The sequence below is a fragment of the Astatotilapia calliptera genome, chromosome 23 (assembly GCF_900246225.1).
Source record: "Astatotilapia calliptera chromosome 23, fAstCal1.2, whole genome shotgun sequence".
In the NCBI taxonomy this organism is placed as follows: domain Eukaryota; kingdom Metazoa; phylum Chordata; class Actinopteri; order Cichliformes; family Cichlidae; genus Astatotilapia; species Astatotilapia calliptera.
The window spans coordinates 19,390,297-19,407,420 of record NC_039323.1 but is presented as its reverse complement, the minus strand read 5'-3'; the positions used below and the strand labels follow the sequence as shown (position 1 = coordinate 19,407,420).

At 43.8% G+C, this 17,124-nt stretch overlaps 1 protein-coding gene across 1 annotated transcript; it reads right to left on the bottom strand.

Annotated features, from left to right (window-relative positions):
• Positions 1 to 2,016: 2,016 nt before the first annotated feature.
• eif5b (eukaryotic translation initiation factor 5B) lies at positions 2,017 to 16,512 on the bottom strand. Its single transcript, XM_026157566.1, is given in 27 exon segments — positions 2,017 to 2,753; positions 3,259 to 3,420; positions 3,504 to 3,642; positions 4,121 to 4,285; positions 4,551 to 4,627; positions 4,731 to 4,862; positions 4,961 to 5,092; positions 7,235 to 7,396; positions 7,482 to 7,664; positions 8,186 to 8,317; positions 8,416 to 8,557; positions 8,635 to 8,702; positions 8,780 to 8,890; positions 8,984 to 9,091; positions 9,177 to 9,460; positions 11,936 to 11,974; positions 12,235 to 12,294; positions 12,388 to 12,474; positions 12,565 to 12,660; positions 12,776 to 12,926; positions 13,031 to 13,108; positions 13,193 to 13,332; positions 13,406 to 13,913; positions 14,003 to 14,170; positions 14,266 to 14,329; positions 14,415 to 14,522; positions 16,338 to 16,512. Coding segments are annotated over 27 exon segments (3,639 nt in total). The 5' UTR covers positions 16,373 to 16,512; the 3' UTR covers positions 2,017 to 2,645.
• Between the last annotated feature and the right edge of the window lie 612 nt (positions 16,513 to 17,124).

The following is a 17,124-nucleotide window of genomic DNA, read 5'->3' as shown; positions in this document are numbered from 1 at the left end:
CTGTGGTGTTTAGAAAAAGTGCCAAAGAAATAACCCCATGCCATTATACCACCACCAGTCTGAACCTTTGATATAAGGAAGGACGGATCCATGCTTCCATATTGCTCAAATTCTAACCCTGCCATCTGAATCTCACAGCAGCGTGTCTCATCAGAGCAGGCAACAGTTTTTCCAGTTTTCCCGGTCTGGATGGGCCTGGGCCCCCTTTCCCTGGCGGGTCGCGGAGTATGGGGGTGCCTACTGGGGTCAGGGAAGGAAGGGAGGGGAGCTGGCCCCAGGGAGGGGTCACTTGCCCCTCCCTTCCTTCCCTCCCCATCTCCATCTGCCTCCCTCTTCCCGCTCCACCACAACCACCCACACATGCAGGACCTTGGAGTAGGGGTATGTCACCAGGGTGCAGAGGAGGCTACCCCCCCCCTCTGTCCCCTTCTGGCTGCCTCTGCCTCAATTTTATCCCACAACTTAGACATTCACATTACTCACAATCTCATTACACATACATATAGGATCTTGGGGGTGGGCACGATACACGGAATCCAAATTACCATCAGGGTGTACAACCTCACCCCTGGCGTCGTTGCCCACCTCTCAGTTTTAAATACACGTAGACATTGAGGGCTAGCAGGAGGGACCATGCGCTTACCTGCTGCTCTCTGGCAAGTAGCTCCATGCCCTCCTGGGTTTTAAATGCACCTTAGAACACACATGCATCAACATTACAATGAGCGGGTGGAGGGAGGTTTGGAGTCTTCTCTCACCCCCATTCTCTGCGACCTGCTGGAGCGGGGGGGCTAGGAGGAGGAGTTGGCCGTCCGACTGCGGTCTGGAGTGTGGGGCCTCCCTGCTGCTGCGGAGCATGAGGGTGGGAATGGATGTTTGTGTCTGTGTGTGCCTATTATAAATAGATTGTAAACATTAATTTTGATTCTTTCATTAGCACACTTACTTGTTTAAGAGTACAACATTAGAAGTGTTTTAATTGAACAGGACGAGCCCTGATTTAGACATGGTGGCCTGCCCTGTTACAAGCATTCATGCTTCCATTGGTTCATTATGTGTTAATTCTTTTGGTCATCTCTGGGTGTTTTATATGCGGTGGCAGCTGAAACAAATAAAATGCAGGGACTTTTTTCCCCTCCTGGGTGCTTTGTCTTTGTTATGGTCAGTTTTTCCTTCAGAGGTAGATATTTTTATTTTCATTCCCTCACCTTCATTTCAAGTTTCAGCAATTGCTCTCCAGGAATTTGACAGTTTTGAATCCTTATTTTGATGCTATAATTGTTACTCTATATGCTGGAGAATGATTGATCCTCTCACTGATCAATTCAAAAACTGCAGTAAAAAAAAAAAAAAAGGAAATGCAAAGAAGACAGACGGCACTGAACAGGTGTATAGTTACATTTTCAGGAAGGTGCAGATCAGGTTATACCATGAGGTTTCAGAGGGGTTCCCAGTTATGACATCGCTACAATGTACATTTCCTGCTGAAGCATAAACCCTCAGTAACTCACTGGAAATGTGACTGCTTGGCTAGCAGCACAAGATTGTAAATGTTTTCAACCATTCAATCCTCTGACCACTTGTGAGGCTAATAAGTCACCATCTACAGTGAAAACAATCACACATAAAACACAAAACAGTGCAACAATAATTTCAATACCTGATAAAGATCAGCTGCTTTTAGTTAGCTAGCACTGAGTTAGTTCCGACACCACTGGTACTAATTAAGCGTCCACTCCAAGATAAAGACCACTGAAGTAGGATGTTCACCAGCCTTCATGCAACTTTTTAACCATTAGTTAGAATATACGATCAGAAAAGTCCCACGTATCAAACTTGTACACTTATATTAAGAATGTTCTGCAAACAATACAGCATCATTTTGAAAGGAAAACAACAGTATTTTTAATTCTAATAATTATTTTTAATTACTTTATTTTGGCATCAGCAGACTTCCATATAGACAGATTTGTATCTTTAGTGTTTGTGGCACACATGAACCGAAAACTCTGCATGTTTCGTCAGAATCATGGGAATTTATTACATCAGCAGTTGCAGCAAAAACAGTTTAAAATCTGTCATTCACCCCATCATCCCACGCCACCCTGGCCTCCCAACATGGCCGCCGAGCAGGACAGCAAAGAGAAAGTCAACTCTTCAATGTCTGTAAAGTCGGCGCCGTCCTCACTGATGCTGAAAGAAGAAACAGAAAAACTGTTTCCCTTTTGAGGCCTGGCGCTGCACAGCACAATCCCACAATGCACCTGTTCAGGTGGCACATCAGCCTCATTAAGCTCGTGAGCCTCAGTCTGGGTAAGAAGGGGCGGAGCCTGGGATACGAAGCAGCAGCCACATATCAGAGCAGACAACAAGAAGGAAAAAAAACCCAAAAACGTTGATGCTGAAGAACAGGCACGTTGGAATACTGTGTGTGTGTGTGCGTGTGTGTGTGTATTATGTCTAAACTATCACTGTTTACAACAGTGGAAAAAACGGTTCGTTTCTCACAGAAAAACACTGTCACGTCTTTTATCTGCTTTTTTTTCTCTTTTCAATTTTTTCTCTTTGTTCCTCCGTTGGTCGCTGCCGCTGCCTTGTCGTCTAATGGAGGAAGAGCGAGTGTGTGTCTTTGTAGTTCAGGTCCCTCAGATGATCTCAAAGGTCTTCTTCAGCTCCATGATCAACTGCCAATCAGATTTCTGCATCTCGTCTCTGAACCAGTTCTTCAGAGCGTCGATGGACGCCCGTGTGATCTGAAACAAAAACAAAGAGGTTGTTAAAATAACCAGAAACAGCCTTTCATTCTTTGCTCTAAAAGCTCTGAGCCCACATTTAAGTTTGCCTGCTGCTACAACCATTTTTTGACAGTAAAACCAAACAGAAATTAAAGTGAACACAACGTAAAACTAGTTTAAACACAGTTGAAAAACAGCACCAGGTTTTATTTCACTGTCTGGACGTCTCTGCTTTTGTTGTACAGAAAACAGAAAGACTACATGAAATTCTTGGCCTGACTAACTCGAAAGACACAAAGATATTCTTACCCTTCCTCTCCTTCTTTCCCCTTATTTAGCCTCTATTTAGGCTCGTTATTTCTTCCTTGCTTTTCTGTCTCCTCTTCCTAACACTGCTACCTGGACACTGACTGAAATCGACCTTTTAGCGGCGGAGTGAACAGCAGTGTTCACGGTAATTGTGATTTTTATGAAGCCTCTCGTCTAACGTTCTTCTGTTCCTCCTTTAAGGGCGTGTCCTCACCTTGCTGACGATGATGTCTGTGGCTTCAAAATGGCGCCCGTACATCTTTGGCGACTCTCCTGGGATTGGCTCAATCTTGATGCAGATCTCCTGGCCCTTCTTCGCACTGTCAACGGGCTTGTGATTTATCTCGATGCTGGTGACCACACCGATGTCCACAAACTGACATGTGAACACAAAGGGTTAGTTTACAGTTCATTTTATAATTCACACAAACATCCACAGAGACTGTAAGCGGGTCTTACCGCTTTGCTGGGGACGCAGAGGGGCGTTCCCTGTTTCAGGACTCCAGCCTCCACTGTGACCCCCATCACGATGGGATCTCGGGAGTTAAAGATGAACTGAGGAAGAACTCGCAGCTTCACTGGGAACACGGCAACATGCCTGATGACACAGATAAAAAACACATTAACCTTCGAACAACCCATAAGTTAAATTAATCGATCACAGTCACATTGTTACTGAAGCCTAATTATCACACTGATCTGCTCCATTTTCAGCGGCACGCTGGAAGAATGTGAAAATAAATCAAGAGCATCATCTGCATATAAACTGACTTTTACAACCAATAATAACAAATAGAATCATCTACAAATGTATTATAGATCATTAAAAACACATAACAAAACACAGGGTTAGTTAAACAGAAGTTATTCTGTGAAAGGACACCATCATATATTTGCATATATACAAAAAAGGCTTATTAGCTGCAATGGACAAATAAAAGCCTTTTGGACTCCATCAACTATTTAATTAGAGTTTTTCACTATGTTATAGTATGTTGCTTGTTATTCCAGTCAATAAAAAGTCAAAAACACCCAAAGAAATCTGAACAATTAACACAAACGTGAGCTTTTCTTACCTAAACTCGTCCTGTTTGGCCTTCTTGTAGTCTTCTCTGTACTTGGTGAAAGCATCAAATAGGTGGTAGATGATTTCAGCAGAGAAGATGCGAACTCCCAGACTGTCAGCCATCTCCTGACTCTCCCGCTCCACCTTCACATCGAAGGCCAGGATCACAGCGTACCTGCCAACACCAACCCCCCAAAACTCTGTCACATCTACAGGTTCTACACCAGTGCTCCACCAGTACTAATTTCAACAGAGATACAAGGACGTCTGTGAAATGTATTCAGATTTTTTTTTTTTGGATCATAAAATATTTTAATAGTTGTCCCAAATATTTTTAAATTAAAATTAGCCAGATATTTGTGGGTGCAGATTCTACAGTGTTTCTGCACTAACTAACTTGTGTTCATTTTGGCTGAGTGTGTGTTTATACTGTGACGTACTGCGGGTCGTGCTCCAACATGGTTGACGCCTTCATCACATCCTTCTTATGAACTGGGCCAATGTTAATGCCAGCGTACTGCAGGGACACACACACAGAGTTCAAAGGTCAAGGACTGTTAGTTTCTACTTCCTGTAGATTTTCAAAATAAGAGCTCTCAGCTGTACTGTCAGGTACTTACAGGGACTTTGGATGTCCGCAAGAACTCGAGCAGAGCCTCCAGCGATCCCAGCGTCGATGCCTGGACGTAAACACCTTTCTCCTCCAGTTTGATGGAGCTCAGAGTCTGCTTAAGCTCTCGCACCAGTTCATCCTGAAAACCAGCACGTGTAAGCAAACCGGGAGTCTTACAGGACCAGTTCAGTCCTAGTCTTGGAGTTTAACTTGGACTAAAGGGAAAAGCACTGTTACCCTTAGGACGGGGATCTCGTCATCCTTGTGAGCCACCAGCAGGGGGAGCCCGGCCAACGTCTTCTCCAAGTCTTTCCCCAGAATCTTCACTCCCTGAGCCGTCGACACTTCCTTGTGCTTCTCGTACTGGTTCTGCACACGACAACCAATCAACACGTCAACCACATTTATGAAGTACAAAAAGCAGAGACTATGGCCATGAAAATGCATCTTTTCTTCTCAGTTTTGTCCTCCCGTCCACACGGCGTTTTCAAATATTTTGAAAATGCTCTCCAAAGCGGAACATTTGAAAACGCCGTTTTGGCGTCGCAGTGTGGACAGCGAACCCGGAGCCTTTTCGAAAATGATGACACATTTTAGTCATGTGACCAATTACGCTAAGATAGCAGAGGGCATTATACAGCAGTTGTTTTGTTTGCTCTGAATCTTGACAGCCCTATTAAAGATTAATATCAGTCTGTACATGCTCCAGATGGCTTTTCTTCAAATTCTTTAACTCTCACTCGCTTTTGCAACTTTGTACTTTTGTGTTACTCGCAGCAACAACTCCACCTCATTGTTAGTCCATTTAAAAAACTCAACATTCTGCTGCAACGTTTCAAAGAACCGGAAAGTAAAGAAACGGCAGACAGAAATGAGGCAGGTCGAATCTTCTTGCGCTTCACGCATGCGCAGTACAGGAACGTAAGCGTGTTCGGGCGTTTCAATGTGGACGCACAACTCTGTGAAAACAACTGAAAACGCTTTTTCAGATAAAAACGCAGTTTTCAAATCTATCCGGGCTGGTGTGGACGTAGCCTATGAGTAGAAGTGAATTCATGTCTAATGATAAAGTGCACTTCTCCATCATTCACCACCACTAAAGCTTGATCTTGTTTCTTCACACATAGTCCCTCATGCTGAGTTTGGTAAACCTGAGTGCTTAAAAACATTAATAAGAACAATGAAGTGTAAAAACAATTAAAACCAGGATGGTTTTTTGGATTGCAGAACATACTTGACTTGTCTTTTTTTTTTTTTTTTTAGACAAATGTCAAAAACACATGTTTATGCTGAAAAACAATGCATATGTACAAGAAGTTAGAGCTCCATAATGAAATCCTCGAGCTTCGGCCGCTCTTGTTTTTCTTTCTTCTCTTTCATTTTTTGTTTAAATAAATAATTAAAAGTGATTAAAACTCTCAATGTGAGAGAATAAACAAAGCTCTGCTGGAAATTTACAGCACAGTCTTATTTCTGACAGGAAAAGGCCGCAGGCTGACTTAGATGAACAAGCCTTCAATGAGAGGGATTTGATGCACTTGGAAAAACAACAACAGTGTGTATAGTTGGTCTTCCGCAGTAAAGGCAAAGACTGTGTGACCTAATCTGACATATGACGTGTGTGTATGCAGTCATTAAAAACCATTTCATAACAAAAGTGTGCATTTTGCATGAGTTAATGTGACCCCATTAGTAAAACTCACCATATAACTCACTTTAAAAGCATCATTTTAGAAAATTCAAAGTAAAGTCTTCTCATTCCTCAATCTTTTAGATTTAGAGGAAAATATAACAACTATTATTGTGGGCAATTTTATTTAGGATTAGTCTGTACAGGATAACGTTTTTAAATCAGCGTTAAGTTTTTGTTTTTAGTTTTAAAGAAAATTCTTTTACGAACGCCAAACAATTTTTTGTGCGTTTAGTTTTATATCAAATATGAAAAATAATCACACAAAGACTGAACAAATGCGGAGAAACAAATGTATAATGTGCCAGCAGGGGGAGCCCCATCATCATATATCAAAGGAATCCACATCCTATTCATGGTTTGTACTGGTCAATGAAAACAAAGAAATAAAAATAAAAAGTCCTAAATCTGAGGAATAAATCAAATAAGGACAAAGCAGGCCCTTCATAAAAATGACCCAGTCGAACCACACATCTTTTCTAAAGCCGACATTTTCCCCCAGTTTTTATTTATTTATTTATTTTTTAAATGTTGACTGTGTTACTTAAATTCCTTTTTTAAGGCTTTTAATATAAAGCGCTTTGTCTGGGAAAGTGTCACACAAATCGTTATCTGCTAAATAATTAACTACAGTCACCTCCCTCATATACACGTGAGGGAAGCTGCATGAAACAGATACAAGCAGCTCTTTTTGTTGAACTGACTGCTTTAAACACCATGAGTAATTTAACTCAAAGCCATTATAGTAAAAAATCTTCCCGCTACATCTGAGCCAGATACATGTTTAAAAGCTGCTCTAACAAAATTTTAGACATGTTTACCTTCACTCGGAGTTCCTTCAGTGGAGGTGGCAGCAACAACCCCCTGATCTGCGTGACGATGGGCCCTTCCACCCCTGGTACGATGATGGTCTCTCCTTCCCGCAGACGACCGTTAATCAGGATGACATCTATCGTTGTTCCCATACCGGGCAGCGCTTTTACCTAAACACACAAAGATCACATGAAGTTAGTGTCTGGACGGTGGAGGAATGGAAAAAGTAGAGACAACAGATAAAATTGAACTCACCTCCATGACCTGAGCTCGCAGCTCGTCACAGTGCGCTAACCGCCGGGCCAACATTGTTTGGGTGAGCTCGACCAATAGGGCGATGAGGTTCCCCATACCATCACCACTGTGGGCTGACGTAGGAACCAACGATACAAATGTACGGGGGTCCTTATTCTCATAAAACAAGGCGGCGTTAAGACCCTGAGGACAAACAGCACACAGAAAACAAAGTTCAGGGAAACTGAGCTTGATGTCATCTTTGGTGTTCCTCAAGCCTCAATGCTGGATGCTCTAAACTACAAAATGTTATTTCAGACTGTGAAAAAGATTACTATATAATGCAGCTTCTGAACTTTTTAGGGAGACTTTATAATATAATAAAACTTGCTGAGAAGCTTATTTTGTTGAATAAAAACAGTAAAAATCTTTTGTTTTACCCATTTGAATAACATTTTGATTAGAATATTATCCTACTTATAATTAAATATAAGTAGTGAGTATATATTACATACAGTATATACATAAATACAAAATAGATACTAAGTACATTATGTATTTTCTTGTCTAACTCACGCTCTTTAATGAAACATTAGAAAAACTTGCTATTGGACTGTTATCATCTGAAATTGAATGGAAGTAAATGGCACAATGACCATAATGAATAAGTATTTCTCATTGTTGTGCTGTGATTGGATGATAAATGATGATGTAATGCTCAACACCTGTTGTGCGAACTCCACAATGATGGCCTTGGCTCTTTCATCAAACTCGTCTTTTGTGTTCTTCTTCTGCTTCTTTAGTGTAGCCACGACATCGGTTTCTGGACTCTTCTTCCAGTCGTAGAGGCGGTCGATCTGGTAACGGCAATAAAAAAAAAATTTAAAAAATCAATCTCAGAAAATTTGCAAGAGAAGAAGAAAAAGGTGAGGCTGATGTCGAGGAGCTGGCAGACCTTGTTGAGGGCAACGATGAAGGGGCACTTCTTCTCCTTCAGCAGGTTGATGGACTCCAGCGTCTGAGGCTCCAAGCCGTGCATGATGTCCACCACCAGGATGGCGATGTCGCACAGTGAACTGCCTCTGTTCCTCAGGTTACTGCAGAGAGAGAGGTCAGTTAGTGACAGACAGAATCAGGTGAGTGAGACAGGCAAGTCAGGAGAGACGGGCGTTACCTAAAGGACTCGTGTCCAGGTGTGTCGATGATCAGCATGCCAGGGATTTTGATGCTTTCTTTGTTGAACTGCACAAACATCACAGGGGTTAATACACAGTAACCATAAACACAGTTTATTCATCGTTCAGAGTGAGATGGCATACGTTTTTAGCCATCTTTGTCTGCTCCTCGATGGTCTCCTTCGGGACGTTTGTGGCGCCGATCTGCTGAGTGATTCCTCCGGCCTCGCCATCCTGAACGTGGGTGTGTCGGAGCTGCACGCAAACAACAAAACAAACAACAATAAGTAAACGTTGTAACGTCAGTAACAGTTGGTAAAAATTCTGTAAGCAGAGAGTAAACGTCACCTTGTCCAGGATCTTGGTCTTGCCGGTGTCGACGTGTCCGAGCACACACACCACTGGTGCCCTCAGCGTTTCCAAGTCGATGTTCTTCATGTTCTCCGCTCGGCGTTTCTAAGGAGACAAACAGAACCTGTCAGTCAGAGATGGGTATAGAGAGAGATCCTGTCACTCCCCCTGATTTTGCAGTGTCTCTCACCTCTATCCTCCTCTTGGCGCGGTCGTACAGTCGCTCCTCTTTCGTCCTGCCATCATCGTCCTCGCTCTCGCTGCTTTCATCCTCGCTCGGCGCCCTCCTCTTACCCTGGCTTGCGACCGTTGGCTTCTCCACTTCAGCTTCTTCCTCACTGTCCTCATCGTCTTCATCTTCCTCCTCGTCATCATCATCCTCATCCTATTCTTCCTCCTCTTCTTCATCCTCACTAGCAGCAGGCTGAGGAGCAGCAATGTCCTCCTTCACCTCAATGTGGACTTTTTTCAGCTCTGAAAGGTGACAGATGGAAGTTTTAATTCTACTGCTATAACATTTAATGCTTCAGTTCGGTTTTGTCTTAAATTTAACATGTTTGTCTAAAATGAATGTTGTCATAGTGAAACAGACCGAGCCCTACCATCACGTGACTAGTCAATGCCAGCAAACGCCCCCCCCCCCCCCCCCCAAAAAAAAACAACAACACAGGCCTTGCCCATACAGTGGGGCAAAAAAGTATTTAGTCAGCCACCGATTGTGCAAGTTCCCCCACCTAAAATGATGACAGAGGTCAGTAATTTGCACCAGAGGTACACTTCAACTGTGAGAGACAGAATGTGAGAAAAAAATCCATGAATTCACATGGTAGGATTTGTAAAGAATTTATTCGTAAATCAGGGTGGAAAATAAGTATTTGGTCAATAACAAAACTACAACTCAATACTTTGTAACATAACCTTTGTTGGCAATAACAGAGGTCAAACGTTTACTATAGGTCTTTACCAGGTTTGCACACACAGTAGCTGGTATTTTGGCCCATTCCTCCATGCAGATCTTCTCGAGAGCAGTGATGTTTTGGGGCTGTCGCCGAGCAACACAGACTTTCAACTCCCGCCACAGATTTTCTATGGGGTTGAAGTCTGGAGACTGGCTAGGCCACTCCAGGACTTTCAAATGCTTCTTACGGAGCCACTCCTTTGTTGCCCGGGCGGTGTGTTTTGGATCATTGTCATGTTGGAAGACCCAGCCTCGTTTCATCTTCAAAGTTCTCACTGATGGAAGGAGGTTTTGGCTCAAAATCTCACGATACATGGCCCCATTCATTCTGTCCTTAACACGGATCAGTCGTCCTGTCCCCTTGGCAGAAAAACAGCCCCATAGCATGATGTTTCCACCCCCATGCTTCACAGTAGGTATGGTGTTCTTGGGATGCAACTCAGTATTCTTCTTCTTCCAAACACGACGAGTTGAGTTTATACCAAAAAGTTCTACTTTGGTTTCATCTGACCACATGACATTCTCCCAATCCTCTGCTGTATCATCCATGTGCTCTCTGGCAAACTTCAGACGGGCCTGGACATGCACTGGCTTCAGCAGCGGAACACGTCTGGCACTGCGGGATTTGATTCCCTGCCGTTGTAGTGTGTTACTGATGGTGACCTTTGTTACTTTGGTCCCAGCTCTCTGCAGGTCATTCACCAGGTCCCCCCGTGTGGTTCTGGGATCTTTGCTCACCGTTCTCATGATCATTTTGACCCCACGGGATGAGATCTTGCGTGGAGCCCCAGATCGAGGGAGATTATCAGTGGTCTTGTATGTCTTCCATTTTCTGATGATTGCTCCCACAGTTGATTTTTTCACACCAAGCTGCTTGCCTATTGTAGATTCACTCTTCCCAGTCTGGTGCAGGTCTACAATACTTTTCCTGGTGTCCTTCGAAAGTTCTTTGGTCTTGGCCATGGCGGAGTTTGGAGTCTGACTGTTTGAGGCTGTGGACAGGTGTCTTTTATACAGATGATGAGTTCAAACAGGTGCCATTCATACAGGTAACGAGTGGGGGACAGAAAAGCTTCTTACAGAAGACGTTACAGGTCTGTGAGAGCCAGAGATTTTCCTTGTTTGAGGTGACCAAATACTTATTTTCCACCCTAATTTACGAATAAATTCTTTACAAATCCTACCATGTGGATTCATGGATTTTTTTTTCACATTCTGTCTCTCACAGTTGAAGTGTACCTCTGGTGCAAATTACTGACCTCTGTCATCATTTTAAGTGGGGGAACTTGCACAATCGGTGGCTGACTAAATACTTTTTTGCCCCACTGTATGTTTTTAATATTGAAAGTCTTAAGTCCAAAAAGCCTAGTGCATAAAAATAAAAGAACTCTCAGTCTAGTCAGTACCTAAAAACAAACAAAAAAATAAAGAAGGCTAGTCTGTGCCAATGAAAGTACATCCTTAGTTTAATCAGTACCAAACAACAGTACTTGCCTCGGTTAGTTGGTAATGAGCAGAAAGAACTTGTCTAAGTCTGGTCAGTACCAAACAGAAACACCTCAATCAGTAAGTGCTGATAAAAGTATACACGATTCTCTCCAAGTCTATTCAATACCAAAACACCTCAGGCTTAGTCTAGCCATAAGTAGGAAAAAACACACAATTAGTCTAGCCTTTCCAAAAAAACCCAAAAAAACAACACACACACACAAAAAGGGGGGATACTAAGTCTCTACCAAAAGAGCCTGTTTTAGTACGACCATTTTTGCTACTGAAAAACATCACACATGCCTAACCCATACTATAAAACAGCTTGCACATGCTTTGTGATACCAAAAGGGCACACCTAACACACACCAAGCTTAGACCTACTTTGATGTTTAAGAAACACATATGTGACATGCCTAGTTGGTACTAAAACAAGCACAAATCTAAGCCATGCCTTTCAGGTACTAAAACAAGCATTTGCCTGCACAGCACAGTTTCAGTACCTGCTTCTCGTCGTGTCCTGCTGAGCCCCATTTTCCTTTCTTTTTATTCATGAAATAAAAGCAACATATAAAGAATTTAGTTCCCTCAAAGCCAACAGTCACACATGCTACAGCTGCTTTTTGGACTTCAGTATATCCTGCCACGGACATTTTAACTCAAAAGGCTGGGAATCGAACCACCGACCCTCTGACTGGAGGTGAAACTGTCTTTTTTTCCCTGCAGTGTTTTTCTCCCCTTCTTTATTAGATGTGAAAACAGAGGAAAGAATCTAATCATTTCAGGTGACCAAGGCTCTCACCTTTCTCCTCGTCACTGGCAATGGCCTCCCAGTTATCCACAGCAGCTTCTGGCTTCACCTCTAAACACAGAGACAGAACAGAAACAAGTTAACTTCTGTTCAGCGCAATAAAACACCACCCTGATACCTCCACTTCACACCTGCAGCTCTTACCTGGTTCTGCAGGCGGTGCCTCAGCCTCTGTTTCCATTGCAACTGGCTCTGGAGTCTCTGAAGTCGGCGAGGTCACTTCTGATGTTTCTGGGAAGGGGAATGACAAAATTATTTTTATTATATGACCAGCAGGAGGACTGTAGCGTCTCTCGGCTGGTGCGAGCAGCAGCGCTGTACCTTCAGGAGTCTGGGTGGTGGGCTTCTTCCTCCTCTTGTCTCCATAAACAGGTTTCTTCTTTTGCACCTCTTTGTCTCTGGATGGCACATCAACACCTGCACACACAGAATCATATTAGCTGTACAGAGCTGACTGTACTGGAATGACTGCATTATACTTCTGTAACCCTCCTTAGCGCCCCTCCCAGTCTGTCCTGCTCATAGCACCCACCCTGAGCCTGCAGCAACATGAGCGTGGCCTCAGCACGAGCTCGAGCTTCCTTCTGGGCCTTCGTCAGCAGCTTCCCCTCCTTCTTCAGGCGCTCCTTCCTCTCCTTCTCCTTCTGCTTCTTCTTCTCCTTGCGCTCCTGCTCCAGACGCTCCTACAAGGGCAGCAAAACCGATGCCACAGCGATTCGCGATGAGACGACAGGAAAGACAAAAGTGAAGAAGAACAAGAAGGAGGTGGTGGAGCTTTGTGTTTTACCTTTTCCTGCCTCTCCTTCTCCAGCTCCTCCAGCCTCCTCTGCCGCTCCTCCTCCTCTTTCTTGGCTCGCTCCTCCTCCTGCAAAAACAGTTTAATCATTTTCAGATATCAAGCACCCATCCCATCATGATCTCCATGACTACGTCTCCCACAATGCCCCACCTCCTTCATCTTGGCCAGGGCCTCCTGCATGGCCTTCACTGTGGCCTTGCTAGGTCCCTTCTTCTTCTTGTCTTCATCCTTGTCTTTCTCTCCTTTCTTCTTCTTCTTGTCTTTCTTCTTTTTGTCGCCCTCCGGCTCCTCTGCAGAAGGAGAAGAAACCCGTCACACTGAATGGCATCACACGATTTCTTGTTTTTCCTGATAATAACTTACCCTCTGCTGCTGGCTCTGCCCCTTCCTGTTCTTCCAACACTGCTGCAGGAGGCGCATTTTGTGGAGGCGCGGACTCAGTCTTCTTCTCTGGCTCTTTCTTTGGCTCCACGCTGCCCTCCTTCTCCTTCTGCTTCTTCTGCTTCATCCTCTCCTCCTCTTTCTTTTTCCTCTCCCTCTCCTTCTTCTCTGCTTTCTTCTGTGCAGCCGTCTTGATTTTGAAGGTACCATCGTCCTCCTGCTGCTGCTCCTCCTCGTCTTCGCTCTCGGCCTTCAAAGGCTTCCCTTTCTTCTTCTTCTTGTCTCTCCTGGAGGTGAACTCCTCATCGTCTTCGGAGTCATCCTTTCCAACACTGCCTCCTTCTTCTCCTTTCCTCATACCTTTGTCCTGGTCCTCCTCCTCGTCGGACACTGAAGGTTTTTTGCCTCCTTTCTTTCCTCCTTTGGTCTTCAGGCGAGACTGTGAGCTGCTGTCATCGTCAGATTCTGAAGCAGGAGTAGGAGGTGGGGCCTGGAGGAGCAAAGAATAGAAATTTAGACACTTTCTAAAGAGTCTGTGCTCTTATTTCTATGATATGACGTTTATGTTCATTATTTCACCTTCTTCTTCTCCTTTTGTTCTCCATTCCTTTCTCCATCAACATGACCTTCAGCATCATCACCCTCCTCATCCTCGGGGCTGGCTCCGCCCTTCTTTCCTTTTCTGGTCTTCTTCTTCTCCGGTTTAGGGGGCTCGAAACTCTCTACTTCTTCTGTGATGTCTGTTTTCTGCACAGAGAGAGATTCTTTGTATCAGAACAAATCTTCAATCTCTCTGACTGAAAAAGCATTTTTTAGCTGAAGTGCCCCTCGGATGCGTTTACCTTCCCCTTTCCTCCTGTGCTCTCGAGCGATAACTCCTCGAGCTCCTTCATGATGTCATCCTCACTGGAAGAGGAGGAAAGAACTGTTTTAGGAAATTTCAAAGCAGTAAGCTTGATTAAAATAAAAACGATCAGGAAGAATGTCTCACTCAAAGTCATCTTTCTTCCCTGCTTTCTTCTTCTTCTTTCCCTTTGGCTCTTTGGAAGCTCCGGCTCCTTCGATCTCCGCCGCCAGAGCGTCGATGTCATCTTTGGCACTGAGCACAGATTTGAAAAACGGTCAGAGCACGAGAGTGACACCCGACTAAAACCTGGTCAGACACTGAGAACACGGGCTGCGAGAGGAGACCGAGTTAGACTGTGTTTCTCTTTGTGTCAGAAGAATGTGAATGTGAAGAGCTGCTGACTCCTCATTTCCTTTCATTTCCCATCAGCCCTCTGAGGCACAGCGAGCACAGAGCGACAGCAGTGCTGTAACCACGGATTGCGTTCCCTCAAGTCACTGTAGATCAAATATCATCTGGCTTCAGACTCACAAAAGAAGACATCTAATCTGCTCTGTGAAACTGAAGATGAAGTATGGCAACAGCAAACCGCTGATTTATCAATTACATCTGAGATTTTCTGGCATTTTAGATCAAACTTTCAAAGTTTAAATTCATCTACAAAGTGAGCTGGAGGCACATTTGGATTACTGAGTAGGCCTCAAAAAAGCTGCACACAGACTGTTAATATGTTGTGAGGGAAAACCTTAGAAGAGAGTTCATAAAGAGACAAAGTGTGCAGAAAAAGATGCACAGATGCACAAAAAGGTAAAACAAAAATTACAAAGGAACCAAACGTTAAATGCAAAGTTTAAAATAAAGAAAAAAAAAACCTCCTCAAGAATGAAGAAAAATGGAAAAAGTTATGACGAGAAACTTTAAGGAAAAACTAGAAAAAATGAAGTATAAAAAAATAATGGTAACGTGCACAAATAGCGAGTAAAGAGTCATAAACAAAGACGAAACACAAACAAATAAAACGAAACAAACAAACATAAAACCTGCAAAGGTGTAAGGAGAAGTTCAAAAACACAGACAGACAGTAAAAATCAGCAGACAAGAAACTACAAATGAATTTAATATAAGTTTTTGCTAGAAGCGGCATTACTACCTCAATACGCTTTAACACAGAAAACAATAATATTAAAACCCAACATCTGGCAGGAGTTTCATGCTCCATCTGTGACGTCAGTGTTTGCATCATCACTCCCGTTATATCTATATTTGAGTTAAATGTTTATTTCAGCTAATTAGTGTGTTTCCCTCCCTGAGCCGTTTAATCTGATCAGAGCGTTTCTCGTGCAACGGTGTCCATGGAGGGTTAAAACTAGTTTGAAGCCTCTCGACTATTATTAGTGCATTATTAGTATTGATTATAAATGAAAGATTAGGTGATCGGGTTCATCAGCGTACCAAAACCCGATCAAACTTTCCTTTCACAAGCAGGTGATCGCTCCCAGACTGTGGCGTGTCTGTACCTGCCTGCTCTGTTTATATTTACTATAATCACGTTTTAGAGTTTACTCGTCAATAAAGGAGCAACAGCAGCACATCTGTGCTGTACCTGGGGATAGCCGTGACCGCAGCGGCTCAGGTGATTCAGCCAGGCTTGCGTCATCGAGCAGGTCTTTGCTCACAGGTGATGTGTCTCCGTTACAGCAACTGCAGGCCGCCTCTTAGAGCAGCCGGCTCTGAGGCGGCTAACGCGGACACATGTGGCTCCCGTGAGCCCCGCAGCTGGCGGCGGGAGGCCCACCCAGGCCTAGGGTAACCCGGATTCGCCCGTGTCAGCCCGCCTGCTGTTCTGTAATTCTCCTTAAGCCACATTCAGGCTGTTTAAAGCTTCGCTGCCTCACTCCCTCACAGACTCGTGGTTAGCATCCGCTAGCATGGCTAGCCATTAAGCTAACAGTGTAAGCAGCGGGAAAACGGGCCAGTCTGGGGGTGTTCACGGGCCGGGAGAGCCCCGATGGGGCTCGGTGTCAGTGCGGACCAGTGATGTTTATCGGTAGCCGGTGCGCTCCCTACCTGTCCTCTCCGGATTTCTTCTGTTTCTTCCCCATCTTGAAGCTTCAGGTCTCCGCTTACTTTGCTCTGTGTTGGCCGACGCACACGACGACTCACAGCGGGCAAAGATCTCCTATTGTCCGCGAGGAGGGGCCACTCCGCTCCTCCACCTCTAATGCCATACATCCTAGGGTGACCAACCGTCCTCTTTTTGCACTTGTTGACTTGTAAAAGCTTATATGACATTTTTTATTTCACCTTTTATTAACCGCACAGAGAAGGCATCGTTTAAATATGTTAAAGTTTTCTTTAAGCAAACAGTAAGTTCTCCATGTCTGGGCCAAGTGTCCTCTTTTTTGGAAATCAAAATATGGTCACCCTAGTGACACATTTCCACAAGAGTTTGGGTTTATTTTCCACAGTTGATGATTTAATTAACTTTTACTATCAAAGTTGGAAAATGTCAAAACGTCTAAATACTTAAAGTGGCGAATAAAAGTGATGTATAAATGCCATTCCTCTCCATACAACAAAGATTTAATTACGCTATTATCAGTTTCTATTGCTTATCTTATTATTTTATTTAATACCTGCTTCTCTCCTAAATAATGATATCACGTGACCGTCTGTTCACGGAGAAATTGTCAGAGTGACACCTCCTGTTATATTCCCCTCCAGTGATTGGTCAGCACGCGTGGCTGAATCGGTACTTTTGCGCATGCGTTGTACGCCTTCGGTCTGACGACTTACAATAAAACTGTATTATTGATGATACATTCGTTTCCTTCAGCCACATGCTTTTCATCAT